At 34.6% G+C, this 17,837-nt stretch overlaps 1 protein-coding gene across 3 annotated transcripts in view; it reads left to right on the plus strand.

The window, feature by feature from the left end:
- The first annotated feature begins 655 nt into the window (after positions 1 to 655).
- Positions 656 to 17,837, plus strand: part of YTHDC2 (YTH N6-methyladenosine RNA binding protein C2) — a 66,979-nt gene continuing 49,797 nt past the window's right edge. For all 3 annotated transcript variants that reach the window (XM_037032159.1, XM_037032162.1, XM_037032160.1), the window contains exons 1-7: positions 656 to 1,049; positions 2,261 to 2,351; positions 9,176 to 9,372; positions 10,777 to 10,976; positions 14,932 to 15,098; positions 15,806 to 15,908; positions 17,069 to 17,225. In XM_037032159.1, coding sequence (XP_036888054.1) covers positions 854 to 1,049; positions 2,261 to 2,351; positions 9,176 to 9,372; positions 10,777 to 10,976; positions 14,932 to 15,098; positions 15,806 to 15,908; positions 17,069 to 17,225 — 1,111 coding nt within the window. In that variant the 5' untranslated portion in view covers positions 656 to 853. The remainder of the gene's footprint in view (positions 1,050 to 2,260; positions 2,352 to 9,175; positions 9,373 to 10,776; positions 10,977 to 14,931; positions 15,099 to 15,805; positions 15,909 to 17,068; positions 17,226 to 17,837) is intronic.

The following is a 17,837-nucleotide window of genomic DNA, read 5'->3' on the forward strand; positions in this document are numbered from 1 at the left end:
GTGTATATATAATCATATATGTAACAAATATATGAGCAAGTGGAAATTCTCATAATCTTCCTTGACCTGCTAAATTAAAGGATCCCACCTTCCCAATTCCATCATCTATCTCATAGAGTACTTATACTATCGTTTGATCAATTACTAGTTTATCGTCTGTCACTTCCATTTAGAGTTGCCAGATAAAACAGATACTCCGTTAAATTTGTATTTCAGGTAGTGAATAATTGTTTACTATGTGTTTCCAAATATTGCATGTGACACTCACCGGCTAAAATTTTTTTTTGTACCTGAAGTTAAAAAAAAAACAACTGGGCATCTTGTTGTTTTTGCTAAATCTGGTAACTCTACTACCCCTGCTGAATGAGTATCTTGGATGTAGCATAGTGTTTGCCAAGCACATAGTAGGTGCCTACGCCTGATTACTGAATGAATGAAGAAAGGATTGAACACAATAATGAGTGCCCGAGTAGGGGTATGAGTAAGAGCCCCTCGGTGCTGAGGGAGGACGGGCACAGGAGAGGATCCGGAGTATCGGCTTGGTCTAGAGTGCTCGAGTGAGCTGCAGCAACCAGGAGCCGAGGGGCAGCCGGCGCGCTGAGGTCACCGGCGCCGGCGGCTCTGGTGACGTCAGCACGCCTGCTGTCTCCGCGGCGCCCAGCTTTTTGGGGAGCCGGTGCCGCCTGGGTTTGTTGTGGTGATTGATTGGGGCTTTCTGGTGACTTCGGCCCAGGGCGCCGTCTGTAGAGCCGTCAAGCCCCGGGGGTGGCCCCGGAAGTCCGCTGTCCCTCTACTTGGCCGTCAGCCCGCAGGCCTGGCTGCTTCTCGGCGGGGTGACCATCTCCTCAGGGCCATGTCCAGGCCTAGCAGCGTCTCCCCGCGGCCGCCAGCTCCGGGCGGCGGCTGCGGTGGCGGCGGCGGCGGCCCGGCTCAGTGTGGCCCTGGGGGCGGCGCCCGGGCCAAGGGGCTAAGGGACGTGCGCATAGACGAGGAGGTGAAGATCGCAGTCAATATCGCTCTGGAGCGCTTCCGCTATGGGGACCAGAAAGGTGAGGCTCCCGACCAGGACCCCGCCGGCTGCCCCGCGTCCCCACACCCGCAGCGCCGTGCGGAGGCGCTGCCTCTGACGAGGGAGGGAGGATCCGGGCCGCACCGGGCGGCCCCGGGAGGGACGTGCGGAGCCTGGCGCCGACCCGCGGATGCGTGGGGCTGCGGGCGGCACCCAGGTGGCGTCAGAGGTGGAAAACTCAGTTTGCGCTCTGGCCGGAGGCGTTTCTTTTTCCCCGGGGAGAGGCTCTTTGGAGGCTTTGGGCGATTCAGCCACCGTGTTTGAGTAGCGATAAGCCTCTACTTTTTTTTTTTTTTTTTTTAAAGAAAGTTGTGTTAGCCTTGCAAGAGTCACATTTAAGCTACACGAGAAGAGCGGAAGGAAATTAGACAAATAAATGCATTAGCAGTGGCTAGTGCTTTAAATCCTCGAACCTCAGCACTTAAAAAAATAAAACTGCTTTGGTGCACGCAAGGTCTTGCCCGTCTCCTAAGGTTAGGGAGCTACTCGTCTTGGGTCACACAGTGCAGACCCGGGTTCGTTCCGATTTGTTGGCCTTAAGTAGGGGACCCCTAACTCTGGAAACTTACAGCCCAAATTTGGGACTGAACTGGACAGAGTGATATTGAACTTATTTTAAACAAAGGTACACAGCCTCAGCAATAAGGAACACAAGTCCAGTTTGAGCTAGTGAGATAGGGGGTCTCTAAGTCGTGAAGGCAGAGACCGCGGAGTTTGATGTGGAACATTCAGAATGCTGGAGCATACCCCACCGTGGGAGGAAATAAACATTTTGTTCGTTAAGCAAGTGAGGACTAGGTTAAAACAGTGAAATATGTTCATTGGTTATCGTACCAACGCAAGATTCTAGGGTCAATAAGTAGACTCATTGGTGGACCATTAGAGTCCTTTACACTTAGATTTAATTTTTAAAATATCATAGCATTTAATTTTTATTAATGCCATTAATATAACTATAATTAATATCACAATTTTATTATAACAATACACCAGATTTAATTGTTATTTATATCGTAATTTTATTATATCAATACTAGCCATTCAGTAGTTATTGAATATCTACTTTTCACATAAAATATAATTTATATGCTTATGTTTTTTATGTTTTATATTTATGTATGCATATTGAAGCACCTTGAAAGAAAATAGCCTGTCCCCAAATGGTACTTTGTGTATTTTTTTTCCTTGTAGAAATGGAATTTCCTTCTTCTTTGACCAGCACTGAACGAGCCTTTATTCATCGACTGAGTCAGTCTCTTGGTTTGGTCTCTAAAAGCAAAGGGTAAGCTGATAGCTTTTCTTATTTAAAGGAAATTATTTGCCAAAATTAGAGAAATGTTTCTGACTACATTTACATTGTTATTACTATTTTAGGTTTACATCCTTAATTGTATAGTATGTAGATAAACTGATTTATGTCTATACTAAACTCACTCTTTCCTTTTCCACCTGTGCCCCACATTCTTTTTGTTGTTGTTTTTCCTAGGGAGGAAAAAAAAGGTAAACTTTAAGATGTAAGAAAAAATAGTTTAAAAACTAAAATTGCTTGAGAAAAATATTTTCATATTTCATTGAAACTAAATCTCGTATATTTTCTAAAGAATGGATGGACAAAAGATAGTAAGAATAATTATTTACAGAACTTCTCTCTCTTGATGTTACTGTACTGTAATGGTGAGCACTAGAACACACGTTGATTGTTTTCTTTCCTACCAACTCAGGAATCCGATGATTAGAACCAATTAAATAAAACGGAATAGGAGGAAACAGTACATAATTTTTTTGACAGTCACTCATTAATATTGGGGAAAGATCATTTTTAGCCATGCAAATTGAAGAAGTCTAAAATTCTATGGAACTCTTTCATTTTGAGGTTAACATATAGCAGGGTTTCTCCAACATATATTGGAGCTATTTTTATTTGGACTGGGTAATCTGTATTTTGGAGGGCTGTTTTCTGCACTGTAGGATGTTTAAGCCTTTACTCCTATGGATAGCAGTGACACCTCCATCCCTAGTTGTGACAACGAAAAATGGGTCTCTGGTCGTTACCAGAATGTTACCTGGGGAACAAAATTGCCCCTGGTTAAGAACCATAGAGAGGGAGGAAAAAGAGATAACATTTCAGCTTACTAGTTTTTAGATTAAGAGGAGGAAAACAATACTTTATGGAGCAAATATATTAATAAATAAATAGTAAGAGGCTTCTAAAGTGAAATTAGCTTAGGTAGGTATATCTTGCATATGAATGGCCACCATAGTGATACATTACTGATGGGGGATTTCATTCAGGTGAGTGTGCGTTTTGAACATCACTGAGCCAGTGCTAGAACAGCGGGTAGGTTCCTGAGCATCCCCATACTATAATCCTCTGAATAGGTGAAATACTGCACTTGGAAATAAAAATAGAGTACAGGGGAATAATCTTTTATCCAAAAATACCTGGATCAGATAGGTGTTGGGATTTTTTTCTGATTTTAAAAAGGTATTAGGGTATATTTACAATATGTGACATAATACCCCTAATAAGGTATAGGCATCACCTTTAATCACATTAATATATCTACTGGAAAATATGTGAACATTCACACTAAGATAAATAAAGCCTAGAAATAGCTGTGTCAATTTAATGAGGCTTTGCTGCCGGTTGCAGTTGCTGCAGACTTACAAGAAATTTTTCAGAGCTGTTTGGATTTAAGAGTTGCAGATAAGAGTTTGTGAACCTGCACTAGAAAACCTCTGTTATAAATGCACAATTCTGCAGCTGTAACCACAGAAATGTCTGTGGTTAAATGAGTTTCGAATTCTGAGAATTAACTTAGAAATGACAATTAGAAATTACTCTTAGAAAAGCCATCTATTAGAATAGATTACCTCTTCTGTTCAATAGCATGATCATTTAAAGGATGGTCCAGAATGGAGAAATATCTGGGGCGGGGGCAAGCAAGAAAAGTTACCAAGACAAAAAAAGAAATAAAGAAACTCTAAAGAGACAGAGAGTGAGGAGAAAGGAAAAGAGATGCTAAGGGAAGCAAGGCACTCTTCCTACTTACTCAGTCCCTAATACCAATATTCATTGCTCCACATTACCTCTTATGGCATTTCCTAGCTCTTTCTCCTTCCCTTTTTAACTTAGCAAATGTAGTGCAAAGTTTATCTAGTGGTCCTTGTGATTTTCTAATGCTTTTTCTTCTCCTCACATTTATGAAGACCTACATCACTTTAAACATACTTCTTACATCTTTTATTTTAATTTATATGAGAATTTGCACCTCATGTACTTCATGGGTTTTTCTGTTCAACATTGAGTAAAGATTTTTTTAACCTCCTAGTATTAATTTCATTAATTTAGGGAGATAGTTTTTCTGCTTTTTAAATTTTGTGCCTGCTAGTATTGTTCCTTAATACATATTTGTGAGAGAACCTGGTGTAGAGGAAAGGTCAAGAAACTTTGATTCCTATTCTCTCACTGCCTCATTCTCTAGCTTTGTTCAAGTCCCTTAAACTGTAAAGGGCCATTTTCTTAAATGTAAAATATAAAGGAGCTAATTTTCTTTGTTTTAGTTAAGATTCTATCATTCTGTGATTATTTTGAGCTGCTTCGAAGGTTTTAAAAATAGATTCTAGGCTCACTGTGTGATAACTTATAATTGTTTTCTCATCACCTTTTTTTTTTATCTCCCTTTTGTCAAAATGAAGCCATGTATTTTGGGTTTTGTTTTTCATCTCCTCCGAAAGGGTTGAATTTTCTTTGCAATAGATTATTTTTTATACTTGCTCATCCTTTGGTGAAAATGCTGTTTTTGGAGTAACACCTGCATTTTGTGTGTGTTCTTTAGTATAGCCTAAAGATTTTTCTGGAATTATAGTCAGGCTTCTTCCATAACAAAAATGTCACCTCAGAATTTTGGTTTTAAAAGCATACTTTTCTGAACAAAACAAAATTTCTTTTTTATTCTTCTTAGACCAAGTTAGAAAAAATAAAATTTACAAAATGAACTTTGTTAAAAACTTGTGGAAAGATAAAGTAGATACTATATGAAAGTAAGTTTTCCAAGTAAAGGTTTCTTAACCTGTTATAGCTGAAATTACTGCTTAATAGGTATCCAAGTGCTCTACCTACCCTGACCAGGAGGTTCCACCCTACACGAAAGCCCTCCTTTTCAGACTCAGTTACTGCCTTCCTTGCCTTTTGCCAGGGGAGGTTGCATGCTGCACTTCTCTATTTTCCCCTAGCTAAAATAGGAAAAATAGGTAAAGAGTGGTAAACTCTCCAGTGAATTTTTAGACATTCCTTGAAAGGAAAACCCTACGGTGCACAATAATAATAGTAACATCAGGTAACATTTATTATGGGTTCTTGTGTGACAGGCATGTGCTAGGTGTTTTAAATAGATAATCATTTAATCCTCACAATAGTCTTAAACATGGTAAGCTTTATTATTAACATGTGGTATCTGGATAAGAGCTGAAGCAATTCCAGCTTGGAGAGGTTAGTTTTCCCAGGATTGCGCAGCTAGAGCAAGTGGCAGAGACAGGATTTGAACATAGTTAATGTTTAATTAATTTTTTAAAAAGATTTTTATTTATTTATCTTTAGAGAGGAAGGAAAGAGAGAAGGAGAGAAACATCAATGCATGGTTGCCTCTCATGAGTCCCCTGCTGGGAACTGGCCTGCAAATCAGGCATGTGCCCTGACTGGGAATCGAACTGTGATTGTGAGGTTTGCAGGCCTGCGCTCAATCCACTAGGCTACACCAGCCAGGGCTGTCTAATTAATTTTTGATGTTCACAGTGAGTTCATAGCAATGTCCTGGGAGCTGTGAATAGTCACAGAAAGAACAAATTTACTACAAATATAGTGTCTACAACATGAAAGCAGCTGTGTTTAGTGACAAAGTTAACTGGTTGGTTGGTTCATTAATTTCTAGGTATTCATAAAAAAGTACAAATTAGTATGATATAAGCTTTAATAAATTTTCAATTTTATATTACAGTATTGGGGGGAAAATGGTTTGGAGTTAGATCTTTTCATCTATCTGCCTGAAGAAGTATAAGTTAAGGAGATATGAAATTAAGCATTTACTAGGCATCAAACTCATATGTGTTATTTTTTAGAAACGTTAGCTCCATGGTGGCCATGAGCTTTCTAAGTAGTCATCTTAGGTTTTGGCTCTTTTGCTGATCTTTTAGACTGTTTACAGATTTGGAAAGTGAGAAATAGTGATTCATATGGTTGTATTTGAGTATCTTAAATATTCAGTAACATGCTGTGTAAATTGGTAAACATTAATATTAAAATTGCATCAAATTTGATTAGTTAGGGCAGATCATTTTTTTCTTTCAATGGAAGGAGACATTGAAATGCCAGTACTTCATTGTAGCATGTATTGATTATTTTTACCTTTTAAAGTTACCATGTTCTGCCCTGGCTGGTGTAGCTCAGGGATTGAACGCGGGCCTGCGAACCAGATGATCGTGGTTCGATTCCCAGTCAGGGCACATTCCTGGGTTGCGGACAGGTTCCCAGCAGGGGACCCACAAGAGGCAACCATACATTGATACTTCTCTCCCTCTCTCCTTCCCTTCCCCTCTAAAGATAAATAAATAAAATCTTTTTAAAAAGTTACAGTGTTCTTATGTGTAATTTTCATACATTTTTTCTTTTTAAAAATTGCATAGGGGCATGCATTTTTTTATTTTTAAAAGTTCATATGAAGTTCAGTTATCTAGCATGTTTTCTACATCTTGTAGCTAGTTTCTAGTTAATTTTAGTTTGTAAAGGAGACTCTTATGGTATTCATCAAAGCATGGTGTCAGTTACTTTGGAATGAAAGAATAATGAAATCTCACTTTGTCAGTTTACACAGTGGGGCAAATCTCTGATGTATTGAATGTTTCCATCTTCACATTGAAAAGGTGAATATTTTACCTAAAACTTTACTAGTCTTTTTATTATGTATCGGTGTCACTGTGGTGTTGAGTGTGGTAGGAACGAGCACTAATATCCACGAGTAAAATATTTTACTAAAATATCCAAAACCCATCAAGTTGATGTTATCTTTCTGCCCTGCCATCCATGTTCAAATTGAGTTCAGTAAATTTTAAATGCTAATGGCTAAGCACTCATACCTGCCTCATATGAGTTATTTTTATACATACATTTAAAAATGTATTTATGTATATATAAATATTATATAAAAAATTTTATACATAAATGTTGTATTAGGCATTTTCATTATTAGGAAAGTTTCAGTCTGATATGTTATTTTAGTTGTGAGCTTATTGAAGAAAGAGTATATTTTTTCAACTTTTCAATCCCAGCTTCTAGCATAGGGCCTAGCAGACAGTAGGTGCTCAGTATATGATGAGTGACTGAATGAATAAAGGAATAAGAGAATTAGTGAAAGGTGAAACTAGCAAAAGTTTTCTGAGATGATTTTTAAGAAAATGAAAGTATCTTAGAGGTGACAGAAATTAGAGATTTTAAAATGAACTAGTACACAGTGTCAGAAAAGTACAATGATTTACTTTTGTATTGCTAGTTAGTTGAAACAGTGTTACTAGCAGAACAAAAATCTCCTAACCCTTCTTTTTCTAGTGCTCATTTCAGCGTACTTCCTGCCTTATGTAGTTAAAAATTTATGAAGTAAATGGCACAGAAGGAGAATGAATGAGTATATAGCAACTGCTGAAGTTTCAGAATGGTCCATGTACAGAGAACAGCTCTGGAATCAATAATTCCAATTTATCTTGGAAATAATTTCTAGATCAGGTTAAATTTAATTATTTCATCTTTATGCCATCATTTATGAATCTCTAAGCACTAGTTAAGCAGTAGATAACAGCATAGAAAGCTTATAATTCATTAAAAAATTCCAGAAATGAAAAATGTTGGTAAATTGAAAGCCTCACTTGCGTGGTTTAGACAGCTAAAACTGTATAGGTTAATCCCCAGTTTTGTTTTATAACATTCTTACAGTGAAAATGTTGAAAAATGTTAAATCTAGTGAAAATTAGGAAAATTATACATGTAATTTTCATTGTGGCTATGTTGCTCATTTCTATAATATGAGGGTGACATTAACATGATAACATGTTTAATAAATGCTTTGGGTAAATTTTTTTAAGTGTAAGATATTTTTTCTCACTATAATAATAGCTTTCATTTATTTAGTGCCTACTCTGTAACAGATACTGCTCTTTCCATGCATTACCTTACTTAATTATAAGCACAGTCCTTTGAGGCAGGTATTATTATTATTATTTTAGGCTCAGATCTATTGAATAATATTCTTATAGTCCCACAGCTAGTAAGTGGTAGAGCTGGGATTCAAATCCATGTTGGTGTGCTATTTAATAGTACTACTTTGAGCTATGTTGTAGACATGTATTATTAAATTGTTCAAAACACATGTGAAGACTTCCTGTGTGTTTAAACATGGTCGTCCTGGACCAGTTGAAGAAACAAATATACCTGCATCAGATAATTGGAGAACAGTTATGAATCTTCATTGCTTTACCTTTGAAGGCTAGATCCAGAAGCTTTGAAAAAAATTTTTTCCCAATTTACATCTGAAAGCACTTATCAGTAATGCTGATTTATGCTTTTTTGGTCCAGCCACTAAACTTGGCTCTCTTAACAGGTTTTCATGGGAGTGTGACATTACCAGTATACTGTGGATACATTCAGTGGGATATATTAGTCTGAACAGTGAACCATAACTTTCTTATCACTTTCAGATTCTATTGTTCAGATTGTTTTTATTTTTCCCTCTGTATGCTTCCCAGCATGAAGTAACTGTTGAGGTTTCATATACCATGAAGTCTGCTAAGACAAATTTTAGCATTTGTGGGTAAGTAAGCACATTTAATGATTTAAAATTGGATTTGCAGTATTTTGGAATTTTAATTGAAAGTGGTTTTGTGGCTACTCTAGCACCAAAATCCTCTTTAATTGAGCTTTTTGGAATTTTCAGCATTGTCTCCCAAATAATTTTGATTTTTTTCAATGTTTTGCTGTAGATGTGTTTTCTAAGTAGGCATACATTGTATGTGAACAAATTGACTATATATAGTAAATAAATGATTTTTATCAATATTCAGAAAGGGAGCAAATAGATACCTAACTGTGAAGAAGAAAGATGGATCAGAAACAGCGCATGCAATGATGACCTGTAATTTGACTCATAATACAAAACATGCTGTTAGGAGTCTAATTCAAAGATTTCCTGTCACCAATAAAGAACGTACTGAACTTCTGCCTAAAACAGAAAGAGGAAATGTGTTTGCAGTTGAAGCTGGTATGTATTTTCTGGGGAGCTTCTGTGTTTATCTTATTATTTGCTGACTTGTTCTTTTTTTCATTTTAAATTTACATGTAAGAACTAAGAGGAAATAAGATTTCCCAATTTGAATAGCTTATTGCAATGATTAAGAATGATAAAAAGTTTGAAATGAAATGCAAGGTAAGAGTTTCCCATCTCAGAGGTGAACAAACTGGGATTCAGAGAAGTTAAATAGTTTGTTCAAGACCAGTCAACCAGCCAATACACTGCACAGCTGGGATTTGAATATAAGGCCTACACTATCCCTATATCATGCTGCTACAGCATGCTAATGAATGAGATTTGGAATTGCATTTAGCTTGTGGTAAGAGATAGAACAGGGTCTTCACTATATTAATTTGCTGAAAGATATATAAATAATATATTTAGGTCATAAAATTAAGTTGTAATTTCACTATTTGAAAAAATAAGTTCCTTAGTGAGAAAATTATTATTTAAAGTGATGGAATCTGCCTAATTTTCAGTTTATTGAAGTGGGTTTGCAGAATACAGAAAACACATGATACTACATATCAAGGAATTTTAAGTTTTAAATACACACACACAAATATTTTTTCTGTATTTTATTAGATTTGAATTCTCAGGTATTCATAATTGCTTAAAATGCACAATGTTTAGAATGCCATTTATTTAAAATATTTTTAAAAATTTATTGTTGTTCAAGTACAGTTTTCTGTCTTTTACTTTCATCCCAGCCCACTCCCCCAGTGCTCCCCACCTCCCTCCCATTTCCACCCCCATTAGTTGTTGTCCATGTGTCCTTTATACTAGTTTTTGAATTACGTGAAGAATGGCTCTTTTTTATTCCTGTCTATTTAGGTAAGTGTAGATGTTGGCTAAAACACTCAATTAGGGAATTTATTAGCATTAAGACCTTATATTTACACATAATATTCTGTTTGTTTACATAATCTTATATGTTTAACTTAAACATATAGGATATTTTTTTCATAATGTGTTTTCACTTTGTACATAACAGACTACAAATATAATGCACATTGTTTTGTACTATAAAATTTCAGTTTTCTGTATCATTACTAGTAGAAACAAATCTGAAAGTCATTTTCAGATATTAAATTGTGTTTTATTTTTAATGGTTATTGAATGATTAATTTTTTGTTCATTTGTAAACATTACACACCAGAAATACTTTTGAGAAATTTGCTTTCTAATTGATACTGGTTTGTAAAATAGTCTCCAAGAATATTAAATATAGGAGTACAACAGTTAAGGCATTGTTTGTTAACTTCATGTAGACTGAGTAGAGAAGAAATAGTTGAATGAAATTACATTAGAAATTATTTAACACTTCTTTTTTTAATGTTGATCATAATTTTTTTCTTTTATTTATTTTCAAAGAAAACCGGGAAATGAGCAAGACAAGTGGGCGACTCAACAATGGCATACCTCAGATTCCAGTGAAAAGAGGAGAATCCGAATTTGATTCTTTCAGGCAGTCTCTGCCAGTGTTTGAAAAACAGGAAGAAATTGTTAAAATAATTAAGGAAAATAAAGTAGTTTTGATTGTAGGAGAAACTGGGTCTGGAAAGACTACACAGGTTTGTTTCTTTGTTGTTTACAGAAGAAAAAATATTTTAGCCCATGTGACACTTTTGTATTACATTTATACTACATGTATTTAAACAAAAGCAGACAAAGGAACTTCTGGTTACTTTAATGGTTATTTCAGAAATAAATTATTGCTGGAAGTATGTTTTAAGACTTTGTACAAAGGAAATGTTTTAAAATATTTATTTTAAACTAGTATATTGTATCTTCATTTAAACAGAGGTAAGGATGTGATTTGGCATCAAGGGAAGAAACGTGGACTTGGGCCTTCAGTTCAAATTCCAGTTTCCTCATTTATAGGGTGTAAAGTTTTAGTCTGGTTTTATAACCTCTGTGGGCCAGAGTTTTCATTTGTAAAATAATAATTGCTACTATTCAAGGTGAAATTTAGAGGTGTGTACAAAGTGCCTACTATCATGTTTTATAAATAACAGCCAAGTTAAAAACAAAACTAATGATAATGACAACAAATGTTAATACATAGTTGACTGTAGAGTAGAATTAATGTGTTTAACTTGGATGTTTAGAATCAAAGTACTTTATTATCATGACATTTTATTCATTAGGGTGACAGTTTAGAAGAGTGGTACAGTGATATGACTTTTTCTTGGTTGTGTTCTTTAACATGTTAGTATGTTACAGTAGTAAAATTACTTTGCATTTGATAGTGCTTCAGTTATAATAGCTAATATAATTTTACATTATTTTCCTTTATGGGCAAAGAAATTTACTTTTTTTAAAAAATATTTTATTCATTTATTTTTAGAGAGAGGGGAAGGGAAGGAGAAAGAGTGGGAGAGAAACATCAATGTGTGGTTGCCTCTCATGTGTCTCCTACTGGGGACCTGGCCTGCAACACAGGCATGTGCCCTGACTAGGAATCGAACCAGTGACCCTTTGCTTCGCAGGCCCGTGCTCAATCCACTGAGCTATACCACCCAGGGCTAAATTTGCTTTTGACAATTGCTTGAGATTTCCTTTGGATATATTGGTTGGTTTAATAAACTTAGTCAATAATGAAGGCAAGTTGATAAGAGAGGCTGACTATAAACTTTACAAATTATTTATTTGTAAGACTTAACCATTTTCACAGAAGTGTAACTGTTTATCCCTAAAACTTGATCCTGAAAAACTAAATAATTAAAAACATGATAAAATTTTTATCTGGAGATAATATGTAAGATATTTCTTTAGCATGAGTTCTTTTCTTATTAAGTGAAATTTCATAGAGTCCAGTCTGTCCAGACATCTTATATTGTTTTAATTGTTTTAGTATTATAGTAAGGTTTGCCAGTAAGTGTAAACTGTAGCACTTTTAATATTGAATAGGGATTTTGAAAACTTTGGTAAGTATAATAAATACATTTTTATATAAATTATTCGAATGTCCTTGCTACTAATATTTGTACATTGAAATTATGTGTGCCTATTTTTATAATTGTGTATATTATTTTATGAGGTATGAAAGGATACTTGAGAATTTAATGAAGAATTTAATGTTATGCTCTTTGATTTTCAAGAGGAAACTATTAACCTAATAGGTTTAAACTTGATAAATAATTGTATCTTATTTGAGGAGTTAAAGTGAAATTACTAATGTTTTTGGTCTGTGAAATACAAATGTTATAGAATTTAAAGTTAATATCATTGGCCAGTTTCATATTGCTTTAGTAGCATTAGAAAATTAACTGTCTTGAATTTTCATATTCATTATTCACATTTATTATGTAAAATTCAAACGTTATAGAAAATAGTGTAGAGGCAGTGAAAGGTTTCTAATTCTCTTGCCACATACCTTCCCTGCTTCATTGACCTAAACTTGGAGCATATATTTCTGTTTTTTTTTTTAGGAAAAGATTTTATTTTTTTATTTTTGGAGAAAGGGGAAGGGAGGGAGAAAGAGAAACATCGATGTGTGCAAGAAACAGATATCTATCAGTGTCTCTTGCACGCCACCAGCTGGGGACCTGGGCCACAACAGAGGCATGTGCCCTGACTAGGAATTGAACTGGCAGCCTTTCATTTTACAAGATGATGCCCAATCCACTCAGCCACACTAAGATTCTATAGCCCCTGGGCCTGTCTCTGGAATTTTTGTTTAAATATCTTTAATTCTATATTTGCACTGGTATCCCACCTTTTGCTTTTTGTAGCTTTGTAGTATGTAGTGCAATATTCCTAATTGTTTTTTCTTTTTAAATATTTCTCAGCTTTTGTACATTTATGCTTCTGGGTAAAGCAGTCAAATTTAAAAAAGTTTTCAGAGTCTAAGACATGCATGAAAAGATGTTCTCTTTCACTCATAGTTAAATAAATGAAATCAGAACCATTTTATTTTTCAGATATTAGATTAGCAGAAATTAAAAAATGGATGATACGGAGTATTTACATAGGTATTGGGAAAACAACATCTTCTGCTTTGTTGATAGTGTAAATTGTTATAGAGGGAAATTTCATAATTTTTCTGTCCAAATTTAATTTATGCTATTACTTGGACTATACAAAAGTATGTTCTGCTAGATTTTCACATAGCACTAGTAATAGCAAGCAACAACATTAATAATAACAAACCTAAAAAAACCTGGAAGTTACTTAAGTGTAGTTATATTTGTTAAATTATAGCACATGTGTAGGATGTAATGTAAAGCTAATAAATGGATTAGGTAATCTGATATGTTAAGTGAAATCTACAAATTACAAACATACAGCAATAACTGTGTGATAAAAACATGTGTATATACACAAGTATTCTAAATTGTGTAAATATTTTTTTCCCTGAAAGAGTTCATAAGAAACTTAACAGTAGTTACCTTTTTGGAGAGGACTATTGGTAGTGGTAGGAGTAGGAAGACTTACTTTTATTTTAAAATATTTCTGACTTGTTTGAATTTAATTATAGAAAAGTCTGCAATCCTTGTATTAGGCTATTTTTGTGTTTTAAAAATTTTTTAATTTTAGAGAGATGGGAAGGGAGGAAGAAGAGAGGGAGAGAAACATTGATATTTGAGAGATGCACCAGTTGGTTGCCACTTGCACGGCCCCCACTGGGGACCTGGCCTGCAGCCCAGGCCTGTGTCCTGACCAGGAACCAACTGGTGACCTTTTAGTTTGTGGGATGATACCCAACCCACTGAGCTACACCAGTTGGGGCTGTTTTTGTGTTTTTCACTATTAAAAATTCCCAATGGGATTTTGATTGTTGTTTCATTGACCTTATAGAATAATTTGGAGAGAATTGACATTGTTGTAACATTGATTATATACATTCAGCAATGTCATATTTATTTATATATTCAGATCTTTTATGCTTTCATTAGCATTTTATACTCTTTGCATAAGCTTTAACTATTTCTTTTAAAATATATTTGATTATTTTTATTATATGTTCATCAATATTTTATGTATGATTTATAATTAATTGTTATTTATAATTAATTTTTAAAAATATTTTATTTATTTATCTTTAGAGGGGAAGGAAAGGAGAGAAGGAGAGAAATATCAATGTATGGTTGCCTCTCGTGAGTCCCCTGCTGGGAACTGGCCTGCAACCCAGGCATGTGCCCTGACTGGGAATCGAACCGCGATTGTGTGGTTCACAGGCCCACGCTCAATCCACCGAGCTACACCAGCCAGGGCTATAATTAATTATTTAAAAAGTGTTTTATTCCACTGTCCCAGTTTGGCCATTAAGTATTCCTTTTGGTTGGTTCTTGCGTCTTTGGCATGACTCCACATCACTCACCTCCTCCTTAGTTCTTGGCACCACAAGATGTTTCAAGTTGATCTTCAACAAGATCTTTCTTTTTTAAATTATATTTTCTAGCTGATTACTAGCAATTACATGAAAGTTGTCAATTTTATGATTATATCTGGACATATTACAGAATTGGGTTTTCTGGGTATATAATCATGTTATTTTATAGTACTTTAAAACTTGTGTTTCAGATTCCTCAGTTCCTGTTAGATGATTGCTTTAAAAATGGTATCCCCTGCCGTATATTTTGTACTCAGCCAAGACGATTAGCGGCTATTGCTGTGGCTGAAAGAGTTGCTGCGGAGAGAAGGGAAAGGATTGGTCAAACAATTGGGTATCAGATACGATTAGAAAGCAGGTAAGGATGATTCTTCAGTAGCCTGTCTTTTATCATTAGAGAGGGTAAATGTTTGTGTTACACTAAATAGGGAGACTATGTTAAGTTAAAAAGATGATTATTTATTCCAAATAGTACTAATTCTGTAATAGGACATTGAGATCATGTGTAAGCTTACTGAGATTTTTAATAAATAGATAGTTGAGAAAGACTTTGGGCCATAGGTACAGTTTTCTCATTTATAAAACAGGACTAATAAAAGCATCTAGAGCACTGGTTTGATGTGAAGTTTATAATAAGCACTCAATAAATATTAGTGACTGAACTGATTATTATTAGTGGTAGTACTAGTAGTACCTCCTTTGTCAGCAGTACTGTTTCTTTGCTCTAATGGTTTGGATACAGTGGTTTAAAAAGCTGATCCCTTTCATGATATACTTTTGTACCCAAGCAAAAAGTGTTTAAGGTCTTCAGAAGAGTCTGTTAATGGTTGTTTAACAAAATAATCATTTAATTAATAAAGGCTGTTAGTAATAAAAATTTTGTGAGGTTATCAGGCGTAAAATAAATATTTGACATAAATTGCCAATAAAGCATACATATATTATTATGTTAGTAACTTTAAGTAACATTTGTTAAAGTATGTGTAAGACTAGCATTTAATGTGATCATGTTTTAATTATATATAATGTTTGTAATTGTGCATATTATTTTGATTTTTTAAAAAGGGTTTCTCCAAAGACACTTCTGACATTTTGCACCAATGGGGTATTGCTTCGTACCTTGATGGCAGGAGATAGTACATTGTCAGCTGTGACACATGTTATTGTGGTAAGAATATTACTGAATTTGCCATATATAACTCAGATTGCTTAAAATTTAAATACATAAGTATATAATTTTTAGAGTAGGTTATAAGTGAGAACCAGTTTGTTTTTTCTGAACAGGCTATTATAATCAAGTTACTTGTATTTGCTATAATGATTAGAAATAAATATTTTGTATTAAATAAAGACATTCTTACCATCAGGTTTCATGAGGGAAAATAAAATAAGTAGGTAGTTTTTGAAAAAGTGCCTTTTATATCATAGACACAGGCAACAACAGTGTGGTGACTGCCAGAGGGAAAGAGGGGTGGGAGGAGGTAGAAGAAGGAAAAGGGGGATACATGGTGATGGAGGGAGACTTGGCTTGGGGTGGTGAACACACAATGCGATATACAGATCCTGTATTGTAGAGTTATATAACTGAAACCTATATAATCTTATTAGCCAATTCACCCCAATAAATTCAATAAATAAAAAAAAATTGTAAAAGTGCTTTTTATGTGTGAAAATGATACATGCATATACTTAGATAGAGTTCTCTAGAATGGTAAAAGGTTTTTTTCCCCTGTATGATTAGTCATGTGATACCTTTAACTAATGTGTGTTTGCCAGCCTTAAGGCATACTTTATAGTCATTTAACTTTGAGGTTAAGTTTCTAAATTAACTAGCTGCTGATGAAGAAAGTTAAATGAATTATATCTTATTAAAGAATTATAAGCTTTTATCTAGTTTATGTCAAAACAATTAGAATAAATTTTATTAACTTACATCAAGCAGCTTTTGGAAACTTACTAGTTCTGTGTATTCAAACCAAAGGATGCCCCTGAGCCCTGATGTTAAGAGAAACATGTTTAAATAGATTTTGTCTAGTGTTTTAAAAGGACATTAAGTTAAAGTTCACTAATTCAGAATTTAGTTTGTGTGATTTTATATTTGGAAAAAACAACCAAAAAAAAAGACCCAAAGCCAACCCATAGCAGAGTGTTAATATCTAATTGTTTCTGAATTGTTCATAACTCAGAATTTTCACTAATACTGATGGCCTTGTCTACATTCAATATGAATTTGTGTAAAACCCAGCAATTCCATGATTTTAAAGACTTAGTCATCCATAATGTCTTTTTTTATTTAAATGCTCCATGGTTTTATTTTGTTTACTGCAGGATGAAGTACATGAAAGGGATCGATTTAGTGATTTTTTACTTACAAAGTTAAGAGATTTGTTGCAAAAGCACCCAACTTTGAAACTAATTCTTTCTAGTGCTGCCTTGGATGTAAATCTCTTTATAAGATATTTTGGAAGTTGTCCAGTGATATATAGTAAGTTAAATTATAAGATTTGTTTCAGCATTTTAACATTTGGGGTAATTATATATTTATTATAATCAGAATTGGGGAATGTCCTGAAGTGGGCGATCATGCATTTTCTGTTTCCTCTGAGATATACTTAATTAGTTATCACTCTATATTTTCATCTTTTTCCATCTATAACTCTTTGTTATTGTGTTGTGAGGTCAATTCTCTAGTCACAAAAGGAAATATTTTTTATTTTGGCCCTCCATTCTCCTTTACATTCTGTTTTCCCTTTTATTGCTAGACTCCTTGAAAGATAGTCTACATTCTCTTGTTTACTTCCCATGTACTTTCGAACATGCTGTCACTTAACTTTGTCCTTGTCCTTCAATCAAAACTGGTTTTGCTACCAGTCTTTAAAAAAAAGCAAGAAACGGTCTTGGGATTGACTATGGAAGTGGAAGGCAAGTGGGGAGGAAGTGGGTAAAGGGGAAAAAATTGGGACAGCTATAAAAGCATAAACAATGATAGAAAATTATTACATTTATCCTTAAAAATGGAAAAAGTTGTATGTGTTCACCTCAATGATATAGTATAAACATATATAAGAAAAAAGTTCAACATTGTTATTTTCATGTC

This window comes from Sturnira hondurensis, unplaced genomic scaffold, assembly GCF_014824575.4.
Source record: "Sturnira hondurensis isolate 20B ecotype Veracruz unplaced genomic scaffold, ASM1482457v3 Scaffold0021354, whole genome shotgun sequence".
Taxonomy (NCBI): Eukaryota; Metazoa; Chordata; class Mammalia; order Chiroptera; family Phyllostomidae; genus Sturnira; species Sturnira hondurensis.